Genomic DNA, 19,589 nt, shown 5'->3' with positions numbered 1-19,589 from the left:
ATGGTTAATGTTCGCGATGTTTGATTTTGTTATGTATCTCATACTTTTCAAAGCATCCTTAAAATTAATTTAAAAACTGTGTATGTCCTAACACTATACTAAAAAGAATGCAATTTTCTAGGTACATCTGCATTTGGAAATGATCTGATTACAAAGAGCCAGAATTTTAAATACACTGAAAGAAAAAAGGCAAAGTACAAATATTTTGAGGAATTTAACGCAACATGCTTTTTTGGTCTTTACAGAAAGTGTAGACTATGGGCCTGTGTTTGTACAAGAACCAGATGATGTTATTTTTCCAACTGATTCTGATGAAAAGAAGGTAGCACTGAATTGTGAAGTTCGTGGCAACCCAGTTCCCACTTACAGGTACAAAATCATCATCATTGTTCTCAAAAACAAATTGTCACTGAAATTCTGATATATGTGATATGTACATGAAGTTTCATATTGTCAAGTAATATTTACATATTTGTCTTTTTTAAAATAAGATGGCTTCGAAATGGATCAGAAATAGATTTGGAGAGTGATTATCGCTACAGTTTGATCGAAGGCACCTTCATTATAAGCAATCCAGTTGAAGCAAAAGATTCTGGTCATTATCAATGCTTGGCAACCAATACTTTTGGAAGTATTCTTAGCAGAGAAGCCATACTTCAGTTTGCCTGTGAGTAAAACACATGATTTTCTACATATATTTTTCCATACATATGCATACAGATATACACATAATTATAGTTTTAAATTTAATTGTAAAAAGTTTAAAATATCTAACGACAATGAGTAAACTCATTATAAGGAAGAGGACTATACAAATGATGTATCTTGGGAAACTTTGTGATTATTTGAATTATTGACTCTTGCAAAGTAATAGCTGTTATGCCACTATGGGAGGTTGAGCCCTATTCATGGGTGTAGATCAAGTTTTATACTTCAAATATCTTTTGAAATCTATTCTCTTTGATTTTGAAAAATATATTCTTTTTATTTTCACCCTCTAATAGTTACTGTTATTGATTTTTCAAAACTTAAGGACATTTTAAAAATCGTGCCTTGATCTCTGAAATGCTAACATTTTAGATAGTGAGTTTTGCTCCCAGAAAGAAATACATCACATATAGTGTTTTATGTATTAATACATCATATAATGACATTTTAATCTGTGACTTGACACACAACATATATTCTTGCAGTCTGAAATTATACTACTAATGTTATAGTTGTTTTACTTTGTATAAATACATCCTATGATGTTCCCACAACAAATAGCCAGTGACATAGTTCTCAACATGTGTTTTTGTTGTTTATAATATATAGCTACATATATACTAGAATATAAACATTTTCTAAAGTAAGTTGTGTATTTTATTAACTACATATATTGATTTAGTAGAATTTCTTGAGATTACCCCATGTGTGATGAATGTTTGTACCAACATAAGGCTAGGCTACCATGTGGAAAACTGCTATACTTTAGTAAACGATCTCACTTTAACTTAAAATCTTGTGGATTATGATTTTTAAAAAATAAACAGGAAGGTCAGGAATATCTATTATGATAGATGCAACTGTGTTGACTATATAAAGTATCATAACATGGTTTTCATGTTAAAATTATACCCTCAAGAATGTAATAATTGATTTTCTGTATATAATCTTTTTCCACATATCACTTGGGAAAAAGTTAAAATCCAGACACATTATTATAGAACTGTGAAGGAGAAAAATAAATAAAAATGAAAAAGGATTTACAATGAATAGTTTATTAAACACGCAGCCATGTCCTAGATAATCTTGTCTTTTAAAGTACATTTGGCTAAGGAGATCATGTAGATATGTTTAAAACTACCAATATAACATACTAAACCCATGACAATGATTTTGTAAAATATTACATATTATAAAAAATTATAGTATATCATGGAAGCCAAAACCATTCACTACATGCTTTAACAAAGTAACCTAATAGACAAATAGCTTTCCTGTTGACTCTCTATTCAATAGATCAGCAAACCAGAGTACATTTATACAAAATTTCTATCTTATTTTTATCTTCGTTATCCATTACAGCTATACTGGTTAGCAATAGGTCGTGTATCAATTCTTTTCCCCTAGCAGAAGCAAATTATTCCAGGATTTCTTTTAAGCCGAAACCAATTTATTGGAAGAGACCAGGTAGCCACAAAACTGTGCCTTTAGTGACCACCTTTGAGCAACACTGACTCTTACCCATGCAGCATAGGCTGTGTTCAACTCATTTAAACAATGTTATTAATTTTTAGTTTAAACATTATAAGCATAATGCCTTCACTGATAGCATCTTATTACTTTGCCCTTCTGCCATCATATACCACCTAACCTAGACTTTAAGGAAGATAAGCATAGGATTCCATACAGAATATGATTGAGGCAAACAGTCAATTACTTACATGGGAGAGAGCACTTATGTCCCTGAGTTACTACAAAACCCAGAGGCCAGCCCCATTATTTATACCTTAGGTTTAACTCTATTGTTTTTCCATGTGACCTTTGCAGAAATTTTTGTAACTGTAATAAATAGAGAAGGAATTTATGTTTAGTCAGATGCAATCTTAATTATTAAAATTTTTGCAGTTTTAATTATTGCATTGAGTAGGAGTTTGAACATAGTTGGGGAGTTAGGGGAAGAAGGTCAAGTTATTGAGAACAAGGAAAAGAGTCTTTAAAGTGAACTGTGTCTGGATATGGACCAGGCTTGGCTGGGCTGTAGCAACCAACAACAAGAACTGGAATGGGTGAGGGCCAATCAGGAAAGGCCACTGTTCTTGTGGGACAGTAGGTAAACTAAGTAGGGCTCATGGGCCCACTCACGTGCACGAGAGTGGTATTGGGAGAGATCCTGATGGAAGAGCTTGGGTCACTCCTCTGTTGGGACACACTCCCTACAGGTGAGTGCAAGAACCAAAACCAGGAGCAACCCAGATCAGGCCAAAATACGGTATCCACCAGCATACATTTGGCACAGTTCAAGGACAGGCCAGGCTGGATCAGTTCATATTTCCTGCTGGCATATCCAAGAGCCAGAATGGAGTGTGGGTTGGCTGGGTCAGGACACAATACCAGCCAGTCCACACTAGGGCTGGCAGCACTGAGCTAGAATGTAGCCCCCAACCAGCATGAGCTGGAATAGGTGGTGGACTGCCAGGCTATAGCACCCACTGGCAAATTCCAAGGTGAGGCAACTGTGCCAGACTGGGCTGCAGTACCTAACCAGCACATATGAAATCTGGGAGTAGGGATAGTGTGGTGGGGATAGATCCAGTAGGGAAAAGCCAAGTTGGGCTGACTACCTTCTGGTACATGCATAAGCCAGAGTGGGTGTGGGTGGATTAGGTTTTGCCGCAGCATCAGCTGGCAGAGGTTGACATGGAGGAAGTCAATTCTGTCAGACGCAGGCATGGCTGGACAGAAGGTGGTACCCACTGGCACCAGTGTATACTTCATAGTGGGGCTCGTTTTAAAAGTGTTTTTGAATTATTTGAAAGGGAGAGAGAGAGACTGACTGATGCAGGCAGATGAGATCTTCCATTTGTCCTCAAAAACGGGCTGTGCAAGGTTAAAGTCAGGAACCAGGAACTGAACTCAGTCCCACCAAATGGGTTACAGAGGTCAAGTTGGTTTAACACCCCAACTGATTACATAAGCACTGCAGTAAAAGGTCATTTATAAAACCATTTTAGTGATTTTGTAGGGTTTAACATAAGGTTCTTACCTTGAACTTAATTTGTTGAATTCTGACTTCTCTACCAAGATTTATTGAACAGACTGTCCTTACTCCTTTGTAAAGATAATTTATTTGTAGATGAGATGTCACTGAGGATACTTTAAAAAGTACCAAAAAAACATTAAATGTTATTATTAACAATTATATCACATTTTTTTAAATCACCCGTTTCATTAGCTTGAGTATTTATTTAAGTATCAAACTATTTTTTGTCACAATAGCCATGTCGTAAGTTTTGCATTTTGTTGCTGTGATGCCTCAGTCTTTGTTTTATTATTGTGCTACATTCTGGCTATTTTGCGTCCTTTGTGTTCCTATTGGAATTTTAAGATTTTTTTTATGATTCTGTGAAAAATGTCATTGGTATAGTCATGGGGATTATGCTGGATCACTTTGAGAAGCGTGAATATTTGATTTTATTAATTCCTCAGCATATTAACATAATAAGTTTTTCCAATTTTTGCTATGCCTTCAGTTGCATTACCTTTTTTTTTTTCATTGTAGAGGTTTTTCACATGTCTGGTTAAGTTTTACCAAAGGCATATAATATTTTAAAATTTTATTTATTTTATTGGAAAGGCAGATTTACAGAGAGGAGAGACAGAAAGGTCTCCTATCCAATGGTTCACTCCTCAAATGGTTGCAGTGGTAGGAGCTGAGCTGATCAGAGTTTAGCAACCACGGTCTCCCATGCAGGTACAGGATCCCAAGGCATTGAACCATCCTCTGGTGCTTTCACAGGCATACACAGGAAATAGGTCAGTTGGTCCATGAACCAGCACTCATATGGGGGTGGAGGATTGCCAACTGAGCTAACGTGCCTACATACCTGACCCCGTATAATTTTTATTAGCTGTTTTGCACGATTTGCCGCTCCAAATTTTTGTATGTTGATCTTACATCTTAAAACATATCAGTTCTGATCATCTGTAACAGATTGATTCTCTGTATATAAAATCATCTGATAATAAGCATAATATTACTTTCTTTTTTCCCGCCTGGTATTTTTTTTTAATTTAAAACAGTAAATGGCTTAGGCTAAAGCTTCAGAGAATTTATTGAATACGTGTTGAGGGGAACAACCTTGTGTGGTTCCAGATCTTAATGAAAGTACTTCCAGCTCTCTTCTCATTCAATTTTTTGTTGGCATGTTGCTTTTATTGTTTTGAGTATTTCCATCTGTAAGTAATTTGTTCATAATTTCTATTATAAGTGAATGTTGTTTTATCAAACTTATTTTCTATAGCTGCTTATATTATTATGCTTTTTATCCTTTATTCTGTTTATATAATGTGTTCAACTTACTGATTTGTGTACCCCAAACCACCAAATACCACTTGGTCAGAGTGAATGATCTTTCTGGCATATTGTTGCATTCAATTTGCTAATATTTGTTCATTTTTGCATTTATATCCATCACTGGTATTCATCTCTGTGTTTCTTTTTTTGTTGTGTCCTCCTCTGGTTTTAAAAGTGAGTTAGTGCCTTGTGGAATGGTTCAGTTCGCACCCTTTGAACTGTCTCTCATAGTTGGAGAGCAATTGGAATTTGTTTTAAAGGTTTGGCATAATTCAGCAGGGAACCTGTCGGGTCCTCGGCTTTTTGTTTGCCAGGAGATTCTTCAGTTTCACCATGGGTCATTGGTCTTTTCAGGTTCTCTAGACATTTGCAATTGAATTTTGAAAATTTGTGTTCCTTAACAATTTGCCCAGTTATACTTTTTCAAATCTGATGTTACAGTTGTTCATAATAGCATTTAGTGATTTTTTTAAAAAAAAATTTTTTATAGTATTCACCATACTATTTCATTTCTCTCTTATTTTGTTTTTATTTGCCAGGTCAGCATACACTATTTTGTATTTGTTACTGCCACTGGTTTTTGTGATACAGAAATTTTTAAAAAATGAGGAAGTGATAACTGATGAAGTAACATTTAATGATAGTTTGAAGATTATGTTATGTAGTTTGAAAAACTGTGTTTTTAAAAACTTTTTTTTTTTGGCCCTCCTCATAGTCAAAGTACTCTAATGTGCCTCCAGTTCCTCAAGGAAAGACATTTTTAGCTTAATAATTTATTTTCCATTTCCTACACTTTTTTAACTTTTAAAATTTGTATAAGGGGAACAAATTTTATGTATTTCATATATACACTTTTATTACAGAGTTAATCTTGTGATAATAAAGTAAATTGAGAATATAACGTTGTGAAAATGCTTTTACAAGTGAAGGAGGAGGGAGTACGAGGGTAGAGTAAGAAGTATCATTATGGATCTTGAAAATTCTTACAGAAATTGCTCATTTGAGGCTTTCTTTAGCAATCTCGATTATAACTATGAATTCAATAGCACATTTAATTAACCTGAAATAGTCAATTCACCACCTTAAATGTGGCAAGAAATTGATCATGGATTTACTCATCCCAGTAACTACAGAGTGTTTCAGTTTTGGTTTGTGTAGCTAGTGGTTTTGAGCAGCTGCTGCACAGTTCCCTTCCGCTTCTGTCCTACCCCCATGTGTTTAAATTTCTACCCAAGAGAAGCTTCCATTTTGAGTTCTCCCTAAATGAATATTTATAAACATGCTGCAGCTTACTTAATGTTCATACATTATTTTAGCATTAATACGTATGAACCTCACCAGGGTGTAATAAAAATTAATAAGATAGAGCTGTCATGTTTCTACACTGGCTCTTAGATTCAAAGAGAAAGACATAAATGGGTTCAAAGCCATTGTGTTTTTGCTCATGTTGATTCTTACTGCTTGTCAATATGGTTTTTTTTTTTAAGAAAATATGTTTTAATCCCAGAGCTTATTTTCTCCATGAGGATACTTTTCTCACCTATAGTAGTGACAAGCAGCATACATACACTAAATAAAACCTTGTCACTCTATTAACTTATTACCATGCTGATGAAAAGATTGATCATGTTGACAGTGCACTCTTTTCAAACATTCTTCAGAAGTCAAAACCTTACAGCAATCTCTTCAAAGTCAGGATTTCTAGAAATAATTCATACCAGCAAATCAAACATAAAATGAATCAAAAATAAAATCTCCTCATGCTGTCTCTTGCTTCAAATATATCTTCACATGCAATGCTTAGTAAATTGATAGTTCATGTCTAAATTTCAACATATTGCTTTTCAGGCCACTTATAAAACTTAAATTCTGAATATTCCATTATTTTTTTGAAGCAGTTGATTAAAATAACTCCTATAACTCTTTTCGCAGCCTGTATACTTTAAGCCCTTTAACTTAACCTTTCATTTTCAAGTAAAATTCAAAAATTACTTCTCTGGTCTTATAATAACTTTCTTCCAGTTAAATTCTCCTTAGATTTTAAAACCACATTTTACCAGCTTTTAATATCTAATTAAAGTATCTGAATAATCACCCCTCACAGTATATTTAGTTTGATTCAGTAGAATATGAGGCTGTTTTAGATCATTTGAATATTAATCAGATGAATGAATTTATAAAATATTTGTTTCTAATTTAGCTTCTGCATGCAAAATTAGTTGGGCTTTATTCAAATCACTACTCATAAAGATATCGCTTGAGTTTTCCTTTTAAAGGATAATTTCAGTAACTTTGAATGTATGACCTCTTAATAAACTATAGTACAAACTCTTGACCACAGGGAAATTGTGAAACATAGGTAATGACTTAATTTGCAATCAGTAGTATTCTCAAATCCTTAATTCTATTAAATAAACTATAAATTTGTCAATATTTTATTGATGAGACATCATTCACACAGGTGCTTTCATTATTAAAAGCATGAATCACTCTGTCCCTATCTGGCAGGTGACATCCATCACAGTGGTCTCACTTGCTGGATTTGGCACAGGGAATTTTTGTGTGTGTTTGTGTCTTTTTACTTTGTCCTTTGTATTTAGAAATACAGAAGGTCATTTCTTCAGCCAAGTAGTGTGAAGCACAGAGAACAAGACCAGAATCATGAATACACACACACACACACACATCCCTGCCCTTTTCTGTGCAAGCACACTTACCCAATGAATGCATATTCATCTTTAGCAAAGTTTCTTTAAAGACCTCTACCTACTTTGCACAAGAAATTCTAAGGCAGTACTGGTGTCAGGTTCCATCTCAGGACAGCTTAGGTTTCAGTTAAATATAAAGTTATCAATATAGCACAAAAAGGAGAAAGCAGAAAATGTAAATGTTTGTTAAGAATAATCAGAAAAAATTCCATTCAGGGAGTCTGATGAGGATGTGCATTACTCAGCCTGGATTTCTTGGGGATTTGACTTCCCTGTCGAAGGAACGGCCCTGCTGCTGTTGTGTCTTGGTAATAGTAGTAGCACTGACTCAGATCTCACTTCATGTTGCATGATTGATGCTTTATGATGCTGTTGTTTTTAACTTAAAGCACATTTTCATTTAATACATTTGTAATAAACTTAGGCAAAGAATATATATTTGCTGTATTCTGCTAGGCTTTATTTTGGATTTTTTAGGGAGATTATCTGGGTGGTATACATCCTCATGGAGCTGGCAATTAGCAAAATCAGTACAAATCTGTTGATTTCATTTCAATCTCCTTGGTTCAGGCATTCATTATCTTTCCTCAGACATCTAAGAAAAATCGCTATCTAGCATCTCACCCATTTTTTCCTTTCTGTTCACCAACCTCTCTTCAGCCACTCTATAGTTCCTCTATATTATTTTCTGATATGATAAGAAAACAAGCTGTGTGAAACACAGTTCTGACTAGGTTGTCTCTGTATAAAATTCTTCAGACAGACCATAATTGCACAGAAGCTTGCAACTTACCCCACAGATATATAGGCAATATAAGATAATAAGAACTCTAGCAATTTGTATCCAGAAGAACTCAGCATGGGACGTCAAATTAGATGATCATTTTGATAATCTAGATTTAAGAAGTAATATACTGGGATTCCTTCTATGGAAAAGGCCCCATAGTGAAGCAGAGTTTGAAGATGACTGACTGCATTCTGGTAGGAATGTGAAAAAAACAAGAAGATGTTAGATTTACAGCAAGATTCTGAGTTTGGATCAGTTCAAACAATGCATATTGCTGTTATGTAATTTGGTCATGTGCAGAAGTGAAATAGGTTTTTTAGGGATTAAAATAATTTTTGTTTTACCTAAGTCTTTGTGACTTTCGGAAGGATATGCCATTTAAGAATATTAGTTGGTGAGCAGAAAGGGGAAAACAAGGCACACAATACATTGAGAGTCTGTGTGAAACCATAGGACTAATTCATCAAAGAGAAATTTTACTAGGGAAAAAACAATAGCAAGTATGAAATCTTTAGAAATGTATGCATTTCTCTGCTAGAAAGAATGTACGGGACAGATGTTTAGCCTAGTGTCTAAGACACCTGCTTCCTACAGCAGAGCATTGAGGTTCAGCTCTGCTTCTTGTTAGTACAGCCCTAGGATGTCACAGTATTGGAATGAGTAGTTGGGATCCTGAAACCCACATGAAAAACCTGAATTACACTCCAAGGTTGTGACTTTGGATCTGCCCCAGTCCTGGCCTTCGTGAGCATTTGGCAACTGCACCAGAGAATGGAACCTCTCTGTTGGTCTACTCTGGGCTTCCCTGTCTTTCAACTAATTAATTAAGAAAGGCATAGAAACTAAGAAAATTGAACCAACGGTGGAGAATAGAGTGATCTCAGAGGCGCGAAAGAGAATAATTAAAAGATATTGCCATAACCATGATATTCAAATTTTTAAATTTGAGAACATCACTCTTGTCAAATGCTTATATAATAGTCTTGCAAGACCGTTGCATTTTGAGTTGCTTCAGCATCACTTTCCACAGTGACATGGACAGGTATCAGAATGCAAGGCTTTTGAGTGTAAGATACTCTTGTGGAAGCTGTTTTGAGCCAGGAGGGAACACATGGTGGTATTTGATTCTACAAAGAGTCTATACAGCCTATGAGGCTAAAGAATAAAAAGAGAGGAAAATGAAATCGATTTTTCCTTTTCAAATAAGTTATATGCATTCATGAGATTTTCTTCTTCCAGGAAAATGTTCTCTCAGAGAGAAGATCATTAATGTTTAAATATTATATCAATCTAGAAAGAGATTAGAATTTTCTCACATTTTACTGACAAGCTCAGTGAAATACATTAAATCTGTCCAGAAAGCTGTAGCATTTAAAAAATAGTTTCTTAATCATTTTAATACTGATTTGCATTCTTTATTCTCTTTATTCTTGAATTTTATTTCAACAAAATATACTATTATCTCATAGGAACTTGAAGCCTGTATACTCTTGCCATAGTTTTGTAACACTGATAGATTCACTTGGTGGTAATTTAACTGGCTTTTTCTCCCCATTTTGAAAAAATGCAAACGGAAGGAAATAAGAGGTTTGCCCTAATCAAGATGAGTTGATTATGGATGTTTTGATCAAAAGTTTCTCAGCAATTGTGAACTGTTGGCCACAGTTCCTATGTGAACTTTCTGCCGTGTGTCTGATTGTTTTTCTTTAGCTACTGGTCAAAACCTCAGTGTTTGAAAATTTACTATCTGGGTCATGTCAAGTTTTCTCAATATAACTCTTAATAAGTAATTTGTAACATCAATCTTGGTTCAAACTATAAATGAAGCTATAAAAGTCTGTAAGGAAAGAATGACGCTGCAACAATTTCAGATTTCATATTCATGCGATCCTAAGAAATTGAACATGCAATCCAGTCAGCAAGAAGATTGGAAATATTGCATCTTCAAAATTGTACTTACACTGTGATAGTCTAACTTTATATTCAGATGAGGTCTGGATAGTTTCCCCATGCCCAGGTTGTGGTTTTGTCCATGTGTTAGACTTACTGGCAAGTATGGAATTTACTAAGGCAGTGTAGTCATTTCATAAATGTATTCTCATGGATGCATCCAAACAAAGAGGTACTGTCATTGTTTATAATTTTTCTATCCAGGAAGTAGTTTAATCAGTCATTTCTTAAAACATTTAGTTTTACCAGGTAAACTAAAGTATCTCAGAGAAATATGGATATTTACCTATTAGTTTTTTTAATTGATATTAGATATGATCATGACTAGAGATAAATTTCCTTTTCTATTTTAAACATGACTTTTTAAGATTTACTTTTATTTTTATTGGAAAGTTACATATACGGAGAGGAGGAGAGACAGAAAGGGAGATCTTCCTTCCACTGATTTGCTCCCCAAGTGGCTGCAATGGCCAGAGCTGTGCCGATCCTAAGTCAGCAGCCTCTTCCAGGTCTCCCACATAGATGCAGGGTCTCAAGGCTTTGGGCCATCCTTGACTGCTTTCCCAAGTCACAAGCATGGAGCTGGATGAGAAGTGGAGATGCCAGGATTAGAACCAGCGCCCATATGGGATCCTGGTGTATGCAAGGTGAGAACTTTAGCCGCTAGGCCACTGCTCTGGTCCCTAAAAATGATTCTTAAGTTCTAGCAATGTCTCTATCAATTTAGGTAGAAATAATAGTTTCATATTACTTTTATAGTTTCAGTGCCTTACAAACTTAGATTTAATGTCAGTGACAGAATTTGTCAATCTAAGAAATGGTCTTTGAGCTGACATTCTTTGGAAATGTATACACAAATGTTACTCTTTCGCTTGCTGTCATCTGATGTGTCTACTAGTGTCACTACCCTAACTCACGAGAAAGAGACTCAGAAACACTGGTTTACTTTTCCTGCCAGTTTAGCTCTGATTTCCTAAAAGGCAGAAGAATCTATACAGTTGCTTTACCTAAGCTCATGGCATATTAAATAGCAATGAAAATGATCACATCTGTTCCAAAAAAAAAAAAAACAAGCATGTCCATAAACTATCAGTGAAGAACATTCAATGAGGCAATTTATATCAATTGTGTTTTCATAAACATGGGAAATCACCCACCCAAGAAATCTAACTCTGACTTATTTAAGCGATAAATCATGAGATTTCATAAATAGTCATTATATTCACAAAACGGTAAGGAATTATAATTACAAGAAACAGCTAGCATGTGTATTAAACAAAATACCTGAATTGCTGTTCATCTGTATGCTAGCAATTCTGGAGAGCCTGATTTATGGTTACTTTTTAAATTCCACCAGAGTGGAATAACCAGTAATAACCATTAAACCTATCTGTGCTTTCCTGTACCTTGTTTGTTTAAAACACTCTTCAAAGTTAGAACTGCTTTTTTTGTAAGTAACAGTTTTTTTAAGGAATTTTGTTTGTTTGTTTCAATGTGTAGATTCAGATTTTAGAGAGAGGTCTCTTTCCACATTGATAGGAGGGGCTCCAAGGGAGGAAAGACCTAAATAATGGGGGAAACTGAGCATTTTAAGCATCCTCTCAGGGAGGAAGACAAATGTAATCAGGATTTAGTTTTATAATTTAAAAGGCGAGATTATCTGAGAGAAGGAGAATCAGAAAGGATCTTCCATCTGCTGTTGCACTCCCCAAATGGCCACGATGGTCAGAGCTGAGCCATTGTGGAGCCAGGAGCCAGCAACTTCTTTCCAGGGTTTCCCACCTGGGTGTAGGGGCCCAATGACATAACCCATTCTCTGCTTCCCCAGGCCATAAGAAGTGAGTGAGAATGGAATTGGAGCAGCTGGGACTAGAACTGGTTGGTACCTATATAGGATGGCAGAACACTACAAGGCAAGGGTTAGCCTGTTGAGCCATACGTTCAGCTAGGTCTTTATCAAAAGTGTGTCCAGTACCTTATTAGGGGATGTAAATTGCTTTAGCAGCTTTTGCTTTTATTGCCTTTACTTCTGGGACCTTATCCAAGAAGTCTTACATATTTTTCTCTGTTTACTGAGGTCATAAGCAGGAAGCTGGGTTGGAAGTAGAACAATCAGAACACAATTAGTGCCCATGCAACATGCCAGCACTGCAGGCAAATGATTAGCTTACTATACCACTAGACTGCCCCCCTAAAGAATTTTTTTGACATGAACTTCATCTACTTTATCATATACTCTTATAAATAATGAAACACAAGACTATCTTTATTAAAATAACAAAAAAGAAAACACAGTAAGAGTAGGTATTAGGTCTGGCCGTTAAGATGCCGGCATTCCATACCAGTTTACCTGGTTCTTACTCTTGGCGGTCTTTCTGATTCCAGTTTCCTTCTCTGAGGTCTTCTCTCCAGCAGACCTGGAGACCAAGAGGTGAGGTGGCAGTGCTCTTCTGCAGCAGAAACACTGGAGACAAACTGGTGGTGAGGAATATCCATTTATTTGAGAGAAGTCACAAGCTTATATAGGAGAAGAGGGCAGGCAAAAGGGTGGTCCTGACAGTACCACAATGTTGTGACTGGCTAACAGGTATGTCTGTTACTTCTGGAACCTCCAATGCAGTTAAAGGTCAGGAAGCATAGGAAGCATAGGAAATTATATCTCAGGGCAGGTACGTTGAAGCAGAATGAACGTAACATTTGACTTCCTAGAGTTGTTTACAAAGGAATTCCTAGCAGAATAGGGAAGAGAGATGGAGGAGCAGCCCATTGCTCCTGCTGCATGCTCACTGAACGAGCCGTGTTGGGGTCTGTTAGCCAAGGGCACAGCGTGCCTGTGCCTAAGGCCTCCCACATGGGCTAGGTAGGTGGAGATCCAGGGGTGATCTCCCACATTTTCTACCAGTGTACATCCTGGGTGAGAGTAGGTAATGCCTCAAGTAAACAGATCTCTGTCTTCGATGTAGGAGACAAGCGCGTATCTGGATTATGGCTTGTATTGAGTCCTTAATCCTAGCGGGCTTCTAGGGAGTGAAAGAGCGGCTGACAGTAATTTCCTCTTACCCTCTCCACGTATCCCTGCCTTACAAATGGATAAATTTAAAAGCTGCCACAATAGAAATAATTTCTTTTTATCAATTTCCCTAATTTAAGTATTAATTGCAGATAGAATTTATATTTTAAGAAAGTAGAATTTACTCCCAGTGTTGATAAATATTAATGCAACTTAATGATGTGTGTCAAACGCTGTTGTAAGCTTTTTGCATTTACTCTGATACTTAACAAATGCACATAAGCTAAGCCTTATTGAGGTTTAGATATTTGTAAGGTAAAGAAGTTGAGTCTGAAAAAAGTAATTAACTTGCTAAGGAAGCCACAGTTAAAATATGAAACTGACATTCAAGTTTTGTTCTGATTTCTGTGTGAATCATCTGAACCACTTAGCACTGTGCTTGGTGGCTTTACAATTTATAAATTTGAAATCAGAAAATTGAAATGCTAATTTTGATATACACTACTGGTGGCTAAACAGGTCAGATTAAATATTGAAACTTTATCGAAAACATCTGGTGTGCTTCGATAAATTTAATCCTTTCTGAAAAGGTTTATTTGTTTGAACAGCAGAACGAGAGTAAGAAACTAAGGGAGATGGCTACATGGACAGACGGACAGATGGATAGCCAATCTTAAATCTGTTGATTCATTCCAAAAATGAAATGAACAGTAGCCTGAGCTAGGTCAAGACAGCCTGGAGGCAGGACCTCCATCCTGGCCCACCCAAAAGGGGAGAGGGGCTCAAGTTCTCAAGTCAGCAACTTCGGCTTTCCCGTGTACATTAGCAGGGTGCTAAATCATAAGAGGAATAGCTGAGGCTCACACGGACACTCAGTATCCGTGTTAACCCACTGCATCAGGCCACCTGCGCATCAATCACCCTTTAAGAAAAGAAAATCCATGCTTCAGTGCACTCACAGCACTGTCCTTTTTTTCATATATCCACACTGTGCCAACACAATGGCACACATAAAGATATATGCCAATGACTTTTATTCCAATGTTATTTTATTAACAATACATTGTAAATACAATATATTAATTTATTGTTAAGAAAATTAATTTATGTTAATAAAATGTATTAACCAATACATTGTTCCATATCAGGTAGAAGACTTAATAGGCAATAGAATCTCAAAATTGCCATAACTTGAAATAAGGAAAAATAAAGGGAACTCTGTGTCACCAGGTCCTACTAGATCCAGGGAGTACCGTAGGACTGTGCAGATACAGATGGCGCTTCGGACTGTGGCTTTTTTCTTACAAAATAAGCACACATGACCCTTCTGCAATTTTATTTAATTTAGCAGACAGCCTACCCTTAAGATATAAGCACTATCCAGGCAGTTTTTGTACCTCAGATGAATTTTTATCTCCTAAATTTGTGGTTATAATTACTGTTGTAAACAAAAAGTAAAATCTATTGGAAGGCTAGTCACTGAAAAGTGTTGTGGTACTTTCAGAATCGGTGCATCCGGGGCAAGCTTCCACAGCTTCCACTGTAGTACAAACTTTATTTATTTATTATTTTTTAAGATTTATTTATTTTTATTGGAAAGGCGGATATACAGAGAGGAGGAGAGACAGAGAGGAAGAGCTTCTGTCTGGGGTTCACTCCCCAAGCACTCGCAACGGCTGGAGCTGAGCCAATATGAAGCCAGGAGCCAGGAGCTCTTCCAGGTCTCCCACATGGGTGCAGGGTCCTAAGGCTTTGGGCCGTCCTTGACTGTTTTCCTAGCCCACAAGCAGGGAGGTGGATAGGAAGTGGAGTCATCAGGATTAGAACTGGTGACTACATGGGATCCTGGCACATGCAAGGTGAGGACTGTAACCATTACGCTTTCCCGCCAGGCCCTGTAGTATAAACTTTAAAACCTGAGTTTGTAAGTACTTGTCATATAAAATTTATACTATCAATCTAATTTAATTCAGTACTTTTTTTGCTTAACATAACTTAGATGGTATTATAAATACAGATAAGATTAAATGAATATTTAAATATAAAACATAAAAAGTAACTGCCAGCTTAATCTTGTTTACATTAAAACTTGGTACCTCTGCATGGTCTTGAATATGAGCCTTGCTTTGATGCTGCCAATACATTTCGACATGACAACCAGCTAAGGACACATAGATTTTTTTAATATATACGCTTCCACTTGGCATTACTATTAGAATCCTGTGTCCTTGCGATGGTCCAGTGAAACTCCTCTGTCCTTCATCTTTGCACATCACGACAGATGCTGTTCCCCCCCACCCCTAGCCTCTGCCTCAGAGCCAAATTATCATCTCCCTATAAAACTAGGAAATAGAATTGCCTTTCTTCATTTGTACATTATACAGACCTTGCAGGCCTATCTCATTCCCAAATTTATAGCCTTGCACAGAGAGAAAGAGGAAAAAAAATGCTCTGGTCTATTTTAGCATGACCCTTTTTGAAAATATGATTCTGCTAAATACTTTTACCAGTATGTTGATTAATAATAATCAGATGAGCATTCTGATATGGTGAATAACTAGTAAATTTAATGACTGTTGGTTTTAGCTTTGTTTGTACTTCTGTGCAACTGTGGTGTTCCTGTGTCTTACTTGTTGAATGTTATGGTGAGTGGTTCATTAAGCCTGTGATAATAGAGTGGAATAAATCTTGTCTGAAAAAATTAATGAAAAGGAGAGGAAGAAAAGATACGGAGAGGGAGATGGAAAGGAGGAAAGCACGGTTATTGTCTTGGCACTATACTTAAAAACGACCTGAAATCTTTTAATGCAAAAAATGACAGGAAAAAAACATAATAAACGATAATAGAACAGGAAAATAGATTTCTCAAAGATGTTTTGTTAATAAGATCTTAGTGATAGAGATTTAGTTCACTGGACATTCCAGTCTCACAAAAATATAGGAACTCATTAGAGAAGTTTCCTCTGCCTGAGGCCTTAGTTAATAAATGAGTTGATTATTCTCGATGACATAATAAAGACATGTAACCTAGTGATGATTCAATTTACCCTAATGATGAGAAATTCTAAGGCTAATGTGGAGATATGTCTGTGGCTTTGGTTACACCAAGACTCAATTCTTATCAAGGGCATACGCTTGTACTGCTTTATATTAAAATATTAATCCTAATAACAATTGTGAATAAACAATAGGTTAAGAAAAAACTGAAGGTTAGGTTTGAGAGTGGTCCTTTGTTATGTTTGTAACTATCTGTCCTTTCGACAGCCTCTCTTTTAGTGCAATGTGAAATAGAAAATAAGTTAGGTTGTTTTTTTCTGTCAAAGGGAGGCCGATGCAATGAGAGATGGCGGAGGAGAAGCCGTCTTTTCCCTTTAGCAAAGTCAATGATAGCTAATTTAGATCTGGACAGAGCAACCACATGTTATGGTCATATCAAATCATGGGCATATCTTCAAATATAAAGGCTTACCAAGCTCATCGAATTCAGTCACTATTTGCAAGCAGTAAAAACAAAGTGCATTTGTTAGTTAAAGGCAGGGTTTAATAGACACACAACACTTCCATAAAGAAGTGAAATAAAGGGCCTGGTACTGTAGCCTAGCAGCTAAAGTTCTTAGCTTACAAACCTAAGATCCCAATTGGGTGTTGGTTCTAATCCTGGCAGCTCTGCTTCCCATCCAGCTCCCTGCTTGTGGCCCGAGAAAGTAATTGAGGATGGTGCAAATCCTTAGAAACCTGCATTGATTTGGAAGACCTGGAAGAAGCTCCTGACTCCTGGCTTTGGATCAGCGCAGCTCAGGCTCTTGTGGCCACTTGGGGAGTGAATCAGCAGATGGAAGATCTTCCTCTCTGTATATTTGACTTACTACTACTACTACTAACAATAAGTGAAGTAGAAATTTGAACGTAGAATATCCAAACGTGAATATATGGTAACAAACTGGGAAAAAAAATTGCTTGTTTAAGATTTAAGCAACAGGAATAAGAATCTTCATCCCACATACACACACACCTGGTTCACACTGCAGATAACTGCAATAGCCAGAGCTGCACCAGGCCAAAGCCAGGAGCCAGGAACTCTGCCAAGGTCTCCCGTGTGTATACAGGGAACTGTGTGCCTGAACCATCTTCTGCTGCTTTCTCAGGCACATTATCAGAGAGCTGCATCAAAGTGGAGTATCCAGGACTTGAACCAGGGCCCTCTTTGAAGTTTGCGTTGCAGGTGGTGGTTTAACTCTTCGTGCCACAACACCAGGCCGTCAGCCTTCAGCTGGTCTTCCTGGGAAGGCAGTGGAAAATGCCGGAAGTGCTCAGATTCCCTGTCACCTTGTAAGAGACATGGATGGAGCTCCTGACTCCTGATTCCTGGCTTCAGCGCTGCCCATCCCCAATTGTTGTGATTCTTTGGGAATAAATCAGCTCATGAACTGGTTTCTCTTACTTCTGTTACTTTTATCAAACAGTTAATCTTTTATAAAAACATAAATCAGTGCATGGAGAAAGATATGTGATTCCATGTCCTGATGTACGTACTGTCCGGGGTCTTCACTTTATTCACTGTGTCCAAAGTGCCTAAAAAAAAAATGCCTGGCACATTATTATGTACTTCTGTAATGCTGTTATTAGAATCTACAAAATAATATGAAAATGTTAACATTGCTGTCATTTAAATGATAGATGAACTAATGCAGTGGGTTTTTTTTGCTTTGTTCAGGATTTCCTTTTTTTAAATGTATTTTTATTTTGAATTCTGAATTATGTAGTACAATTTTGTATAGGCTGGGATTTGCCCCCACAAACTCCCACCCCCTGACAAACTCTCCCCGTTTTGCTATAACTATACTGTATGTATAGTCCTTCATAAGGAATCATAATTCTATCAGTCTTATTTTAAGTGTACCCCGATATTATTGGTACAGACAATGTCAGGCAGTCCAGCACCCCATTGTCTACACATGTCCAACAGTTTCATTGGGAATCTGTCTTTCGTCTGAAAGCAGGGATGTATGTTCCATATTCCCCCACATCTGTATATGATAGACCCCAGTACTCCATCATTATGTATTTTCATAATTGAGAAGCCATGAAACAAGGTCAACAACTGGTATGTGTTAAAACAGCCACAACAACAACAACAACAATATCAACAACAAATCACAGCCCCGTAAAAAATGTGCCATTGAGTAACCAATACATGAGTGACAAAAAGGAAACACAGAAGTCTCTTGGGAAAAATGATGCCACCATGTAATCCATGAGCCAGTGATAAATTAAACAAGAGAAAAGGAATTATTTGGAATAAACAAAACTGAACTAAAAAAACTTCAAAACACATGAGTTACAACCAAAATAAAAAACAAGCAATATGGATCGGATAATTGAAGTTACACTTTCCATGTCGGTTTCCTTATATAGGACAGAACGCATGTATTTGTTCTTTTAAGATTGATATTGCTGACATTAAGATTATTCATGTTGAGCATATTATAGTTACTCAGGTTTGTAAGCACCTTGGACCAGTGATGGAAGTTCAGTTGTCCTTCTCCCTGATGGGGATGGAGCACTTGCACTGAAGGAGGTTCCATGGTGTTTTGCACACCCTTGTGTCTTCTTCCTGCCCCTCACTCTCTGCTGTCCTCCTGCTGACTTCTGGCTTTTCCACTGTGGTCTTCCTCCTCTTCTCACTTCATGTGCTCACTCCAGGTGGGGAAATTTACTAACAAAGGTTCTTACGTAGTCCTATGCTCCAGCCACACTTAATCTTTCTCTAATCCCGTACAGTCTGCTTGCCCCAGTGGAACCTTGTTCTGCTTACTACCTGGAATGTCTGATCCTGGATCTTCCCAAATGTCCTTTCACATCATCACATCTCAGCTGTAATATCATTTTTCTTCAAAGAGTCCTTCCCTGAACTCCCTAACTAATTTATTTTTAAAATTAGCTTCTTTTCTTTGATGTATGTCACATCGATAGGATTTGCCTCAAAGTTTTCAGAAATTTTATCTTACATTAATATATTAGCAAACTAATAGAAAAAGCAACAGAATCTTTTCTGTCTCTAACAAAAATTAT

The 19,589-nt window shown here is 36.7% G+C and overlaps 1 protein-coding gene across 1 annotated transcript in view; it reads left to right on the top strand.

The window, feature by feature from the left end:
* The window catches only part of CNTN5 (contactin 5), a 394,493-nt gene that overhangs the window by 209,132 nt on the left and 165,772 nt on the right, over nucleotides 1-19,589 (top strand). Inside the window, exons 3-4 of the mRNA XM_058663995.1 lie at nucleotides 246-369; nucleotides 492-667. Coding sequence (XP_058519978.1) covers nucleotides 246-369; nucleotides 492-667 — 300 coding nt within the window. The remainder of the gene's footprint in view (nucleotides 1-245; nucleotides 370-491; nucleotides 668-19,589) is intronic.

Source organism: Ochotona princeps, chromosome 4, assembly GCF_030435755.1.
Source record: "Ochotona princeps isolate mOchPri1 chromosome 4, mOchPri1.hap1, whole genome shotgun sequence".
NCBI lineage: Eukaryota > Metazoa > Chordata > Mammalia > Lagomorpha > Ochotonidae > Ochotona > Ochotona princeps.
This window is presented reverse-complemented; position numbering and strand designations above follow the sequence as displayed.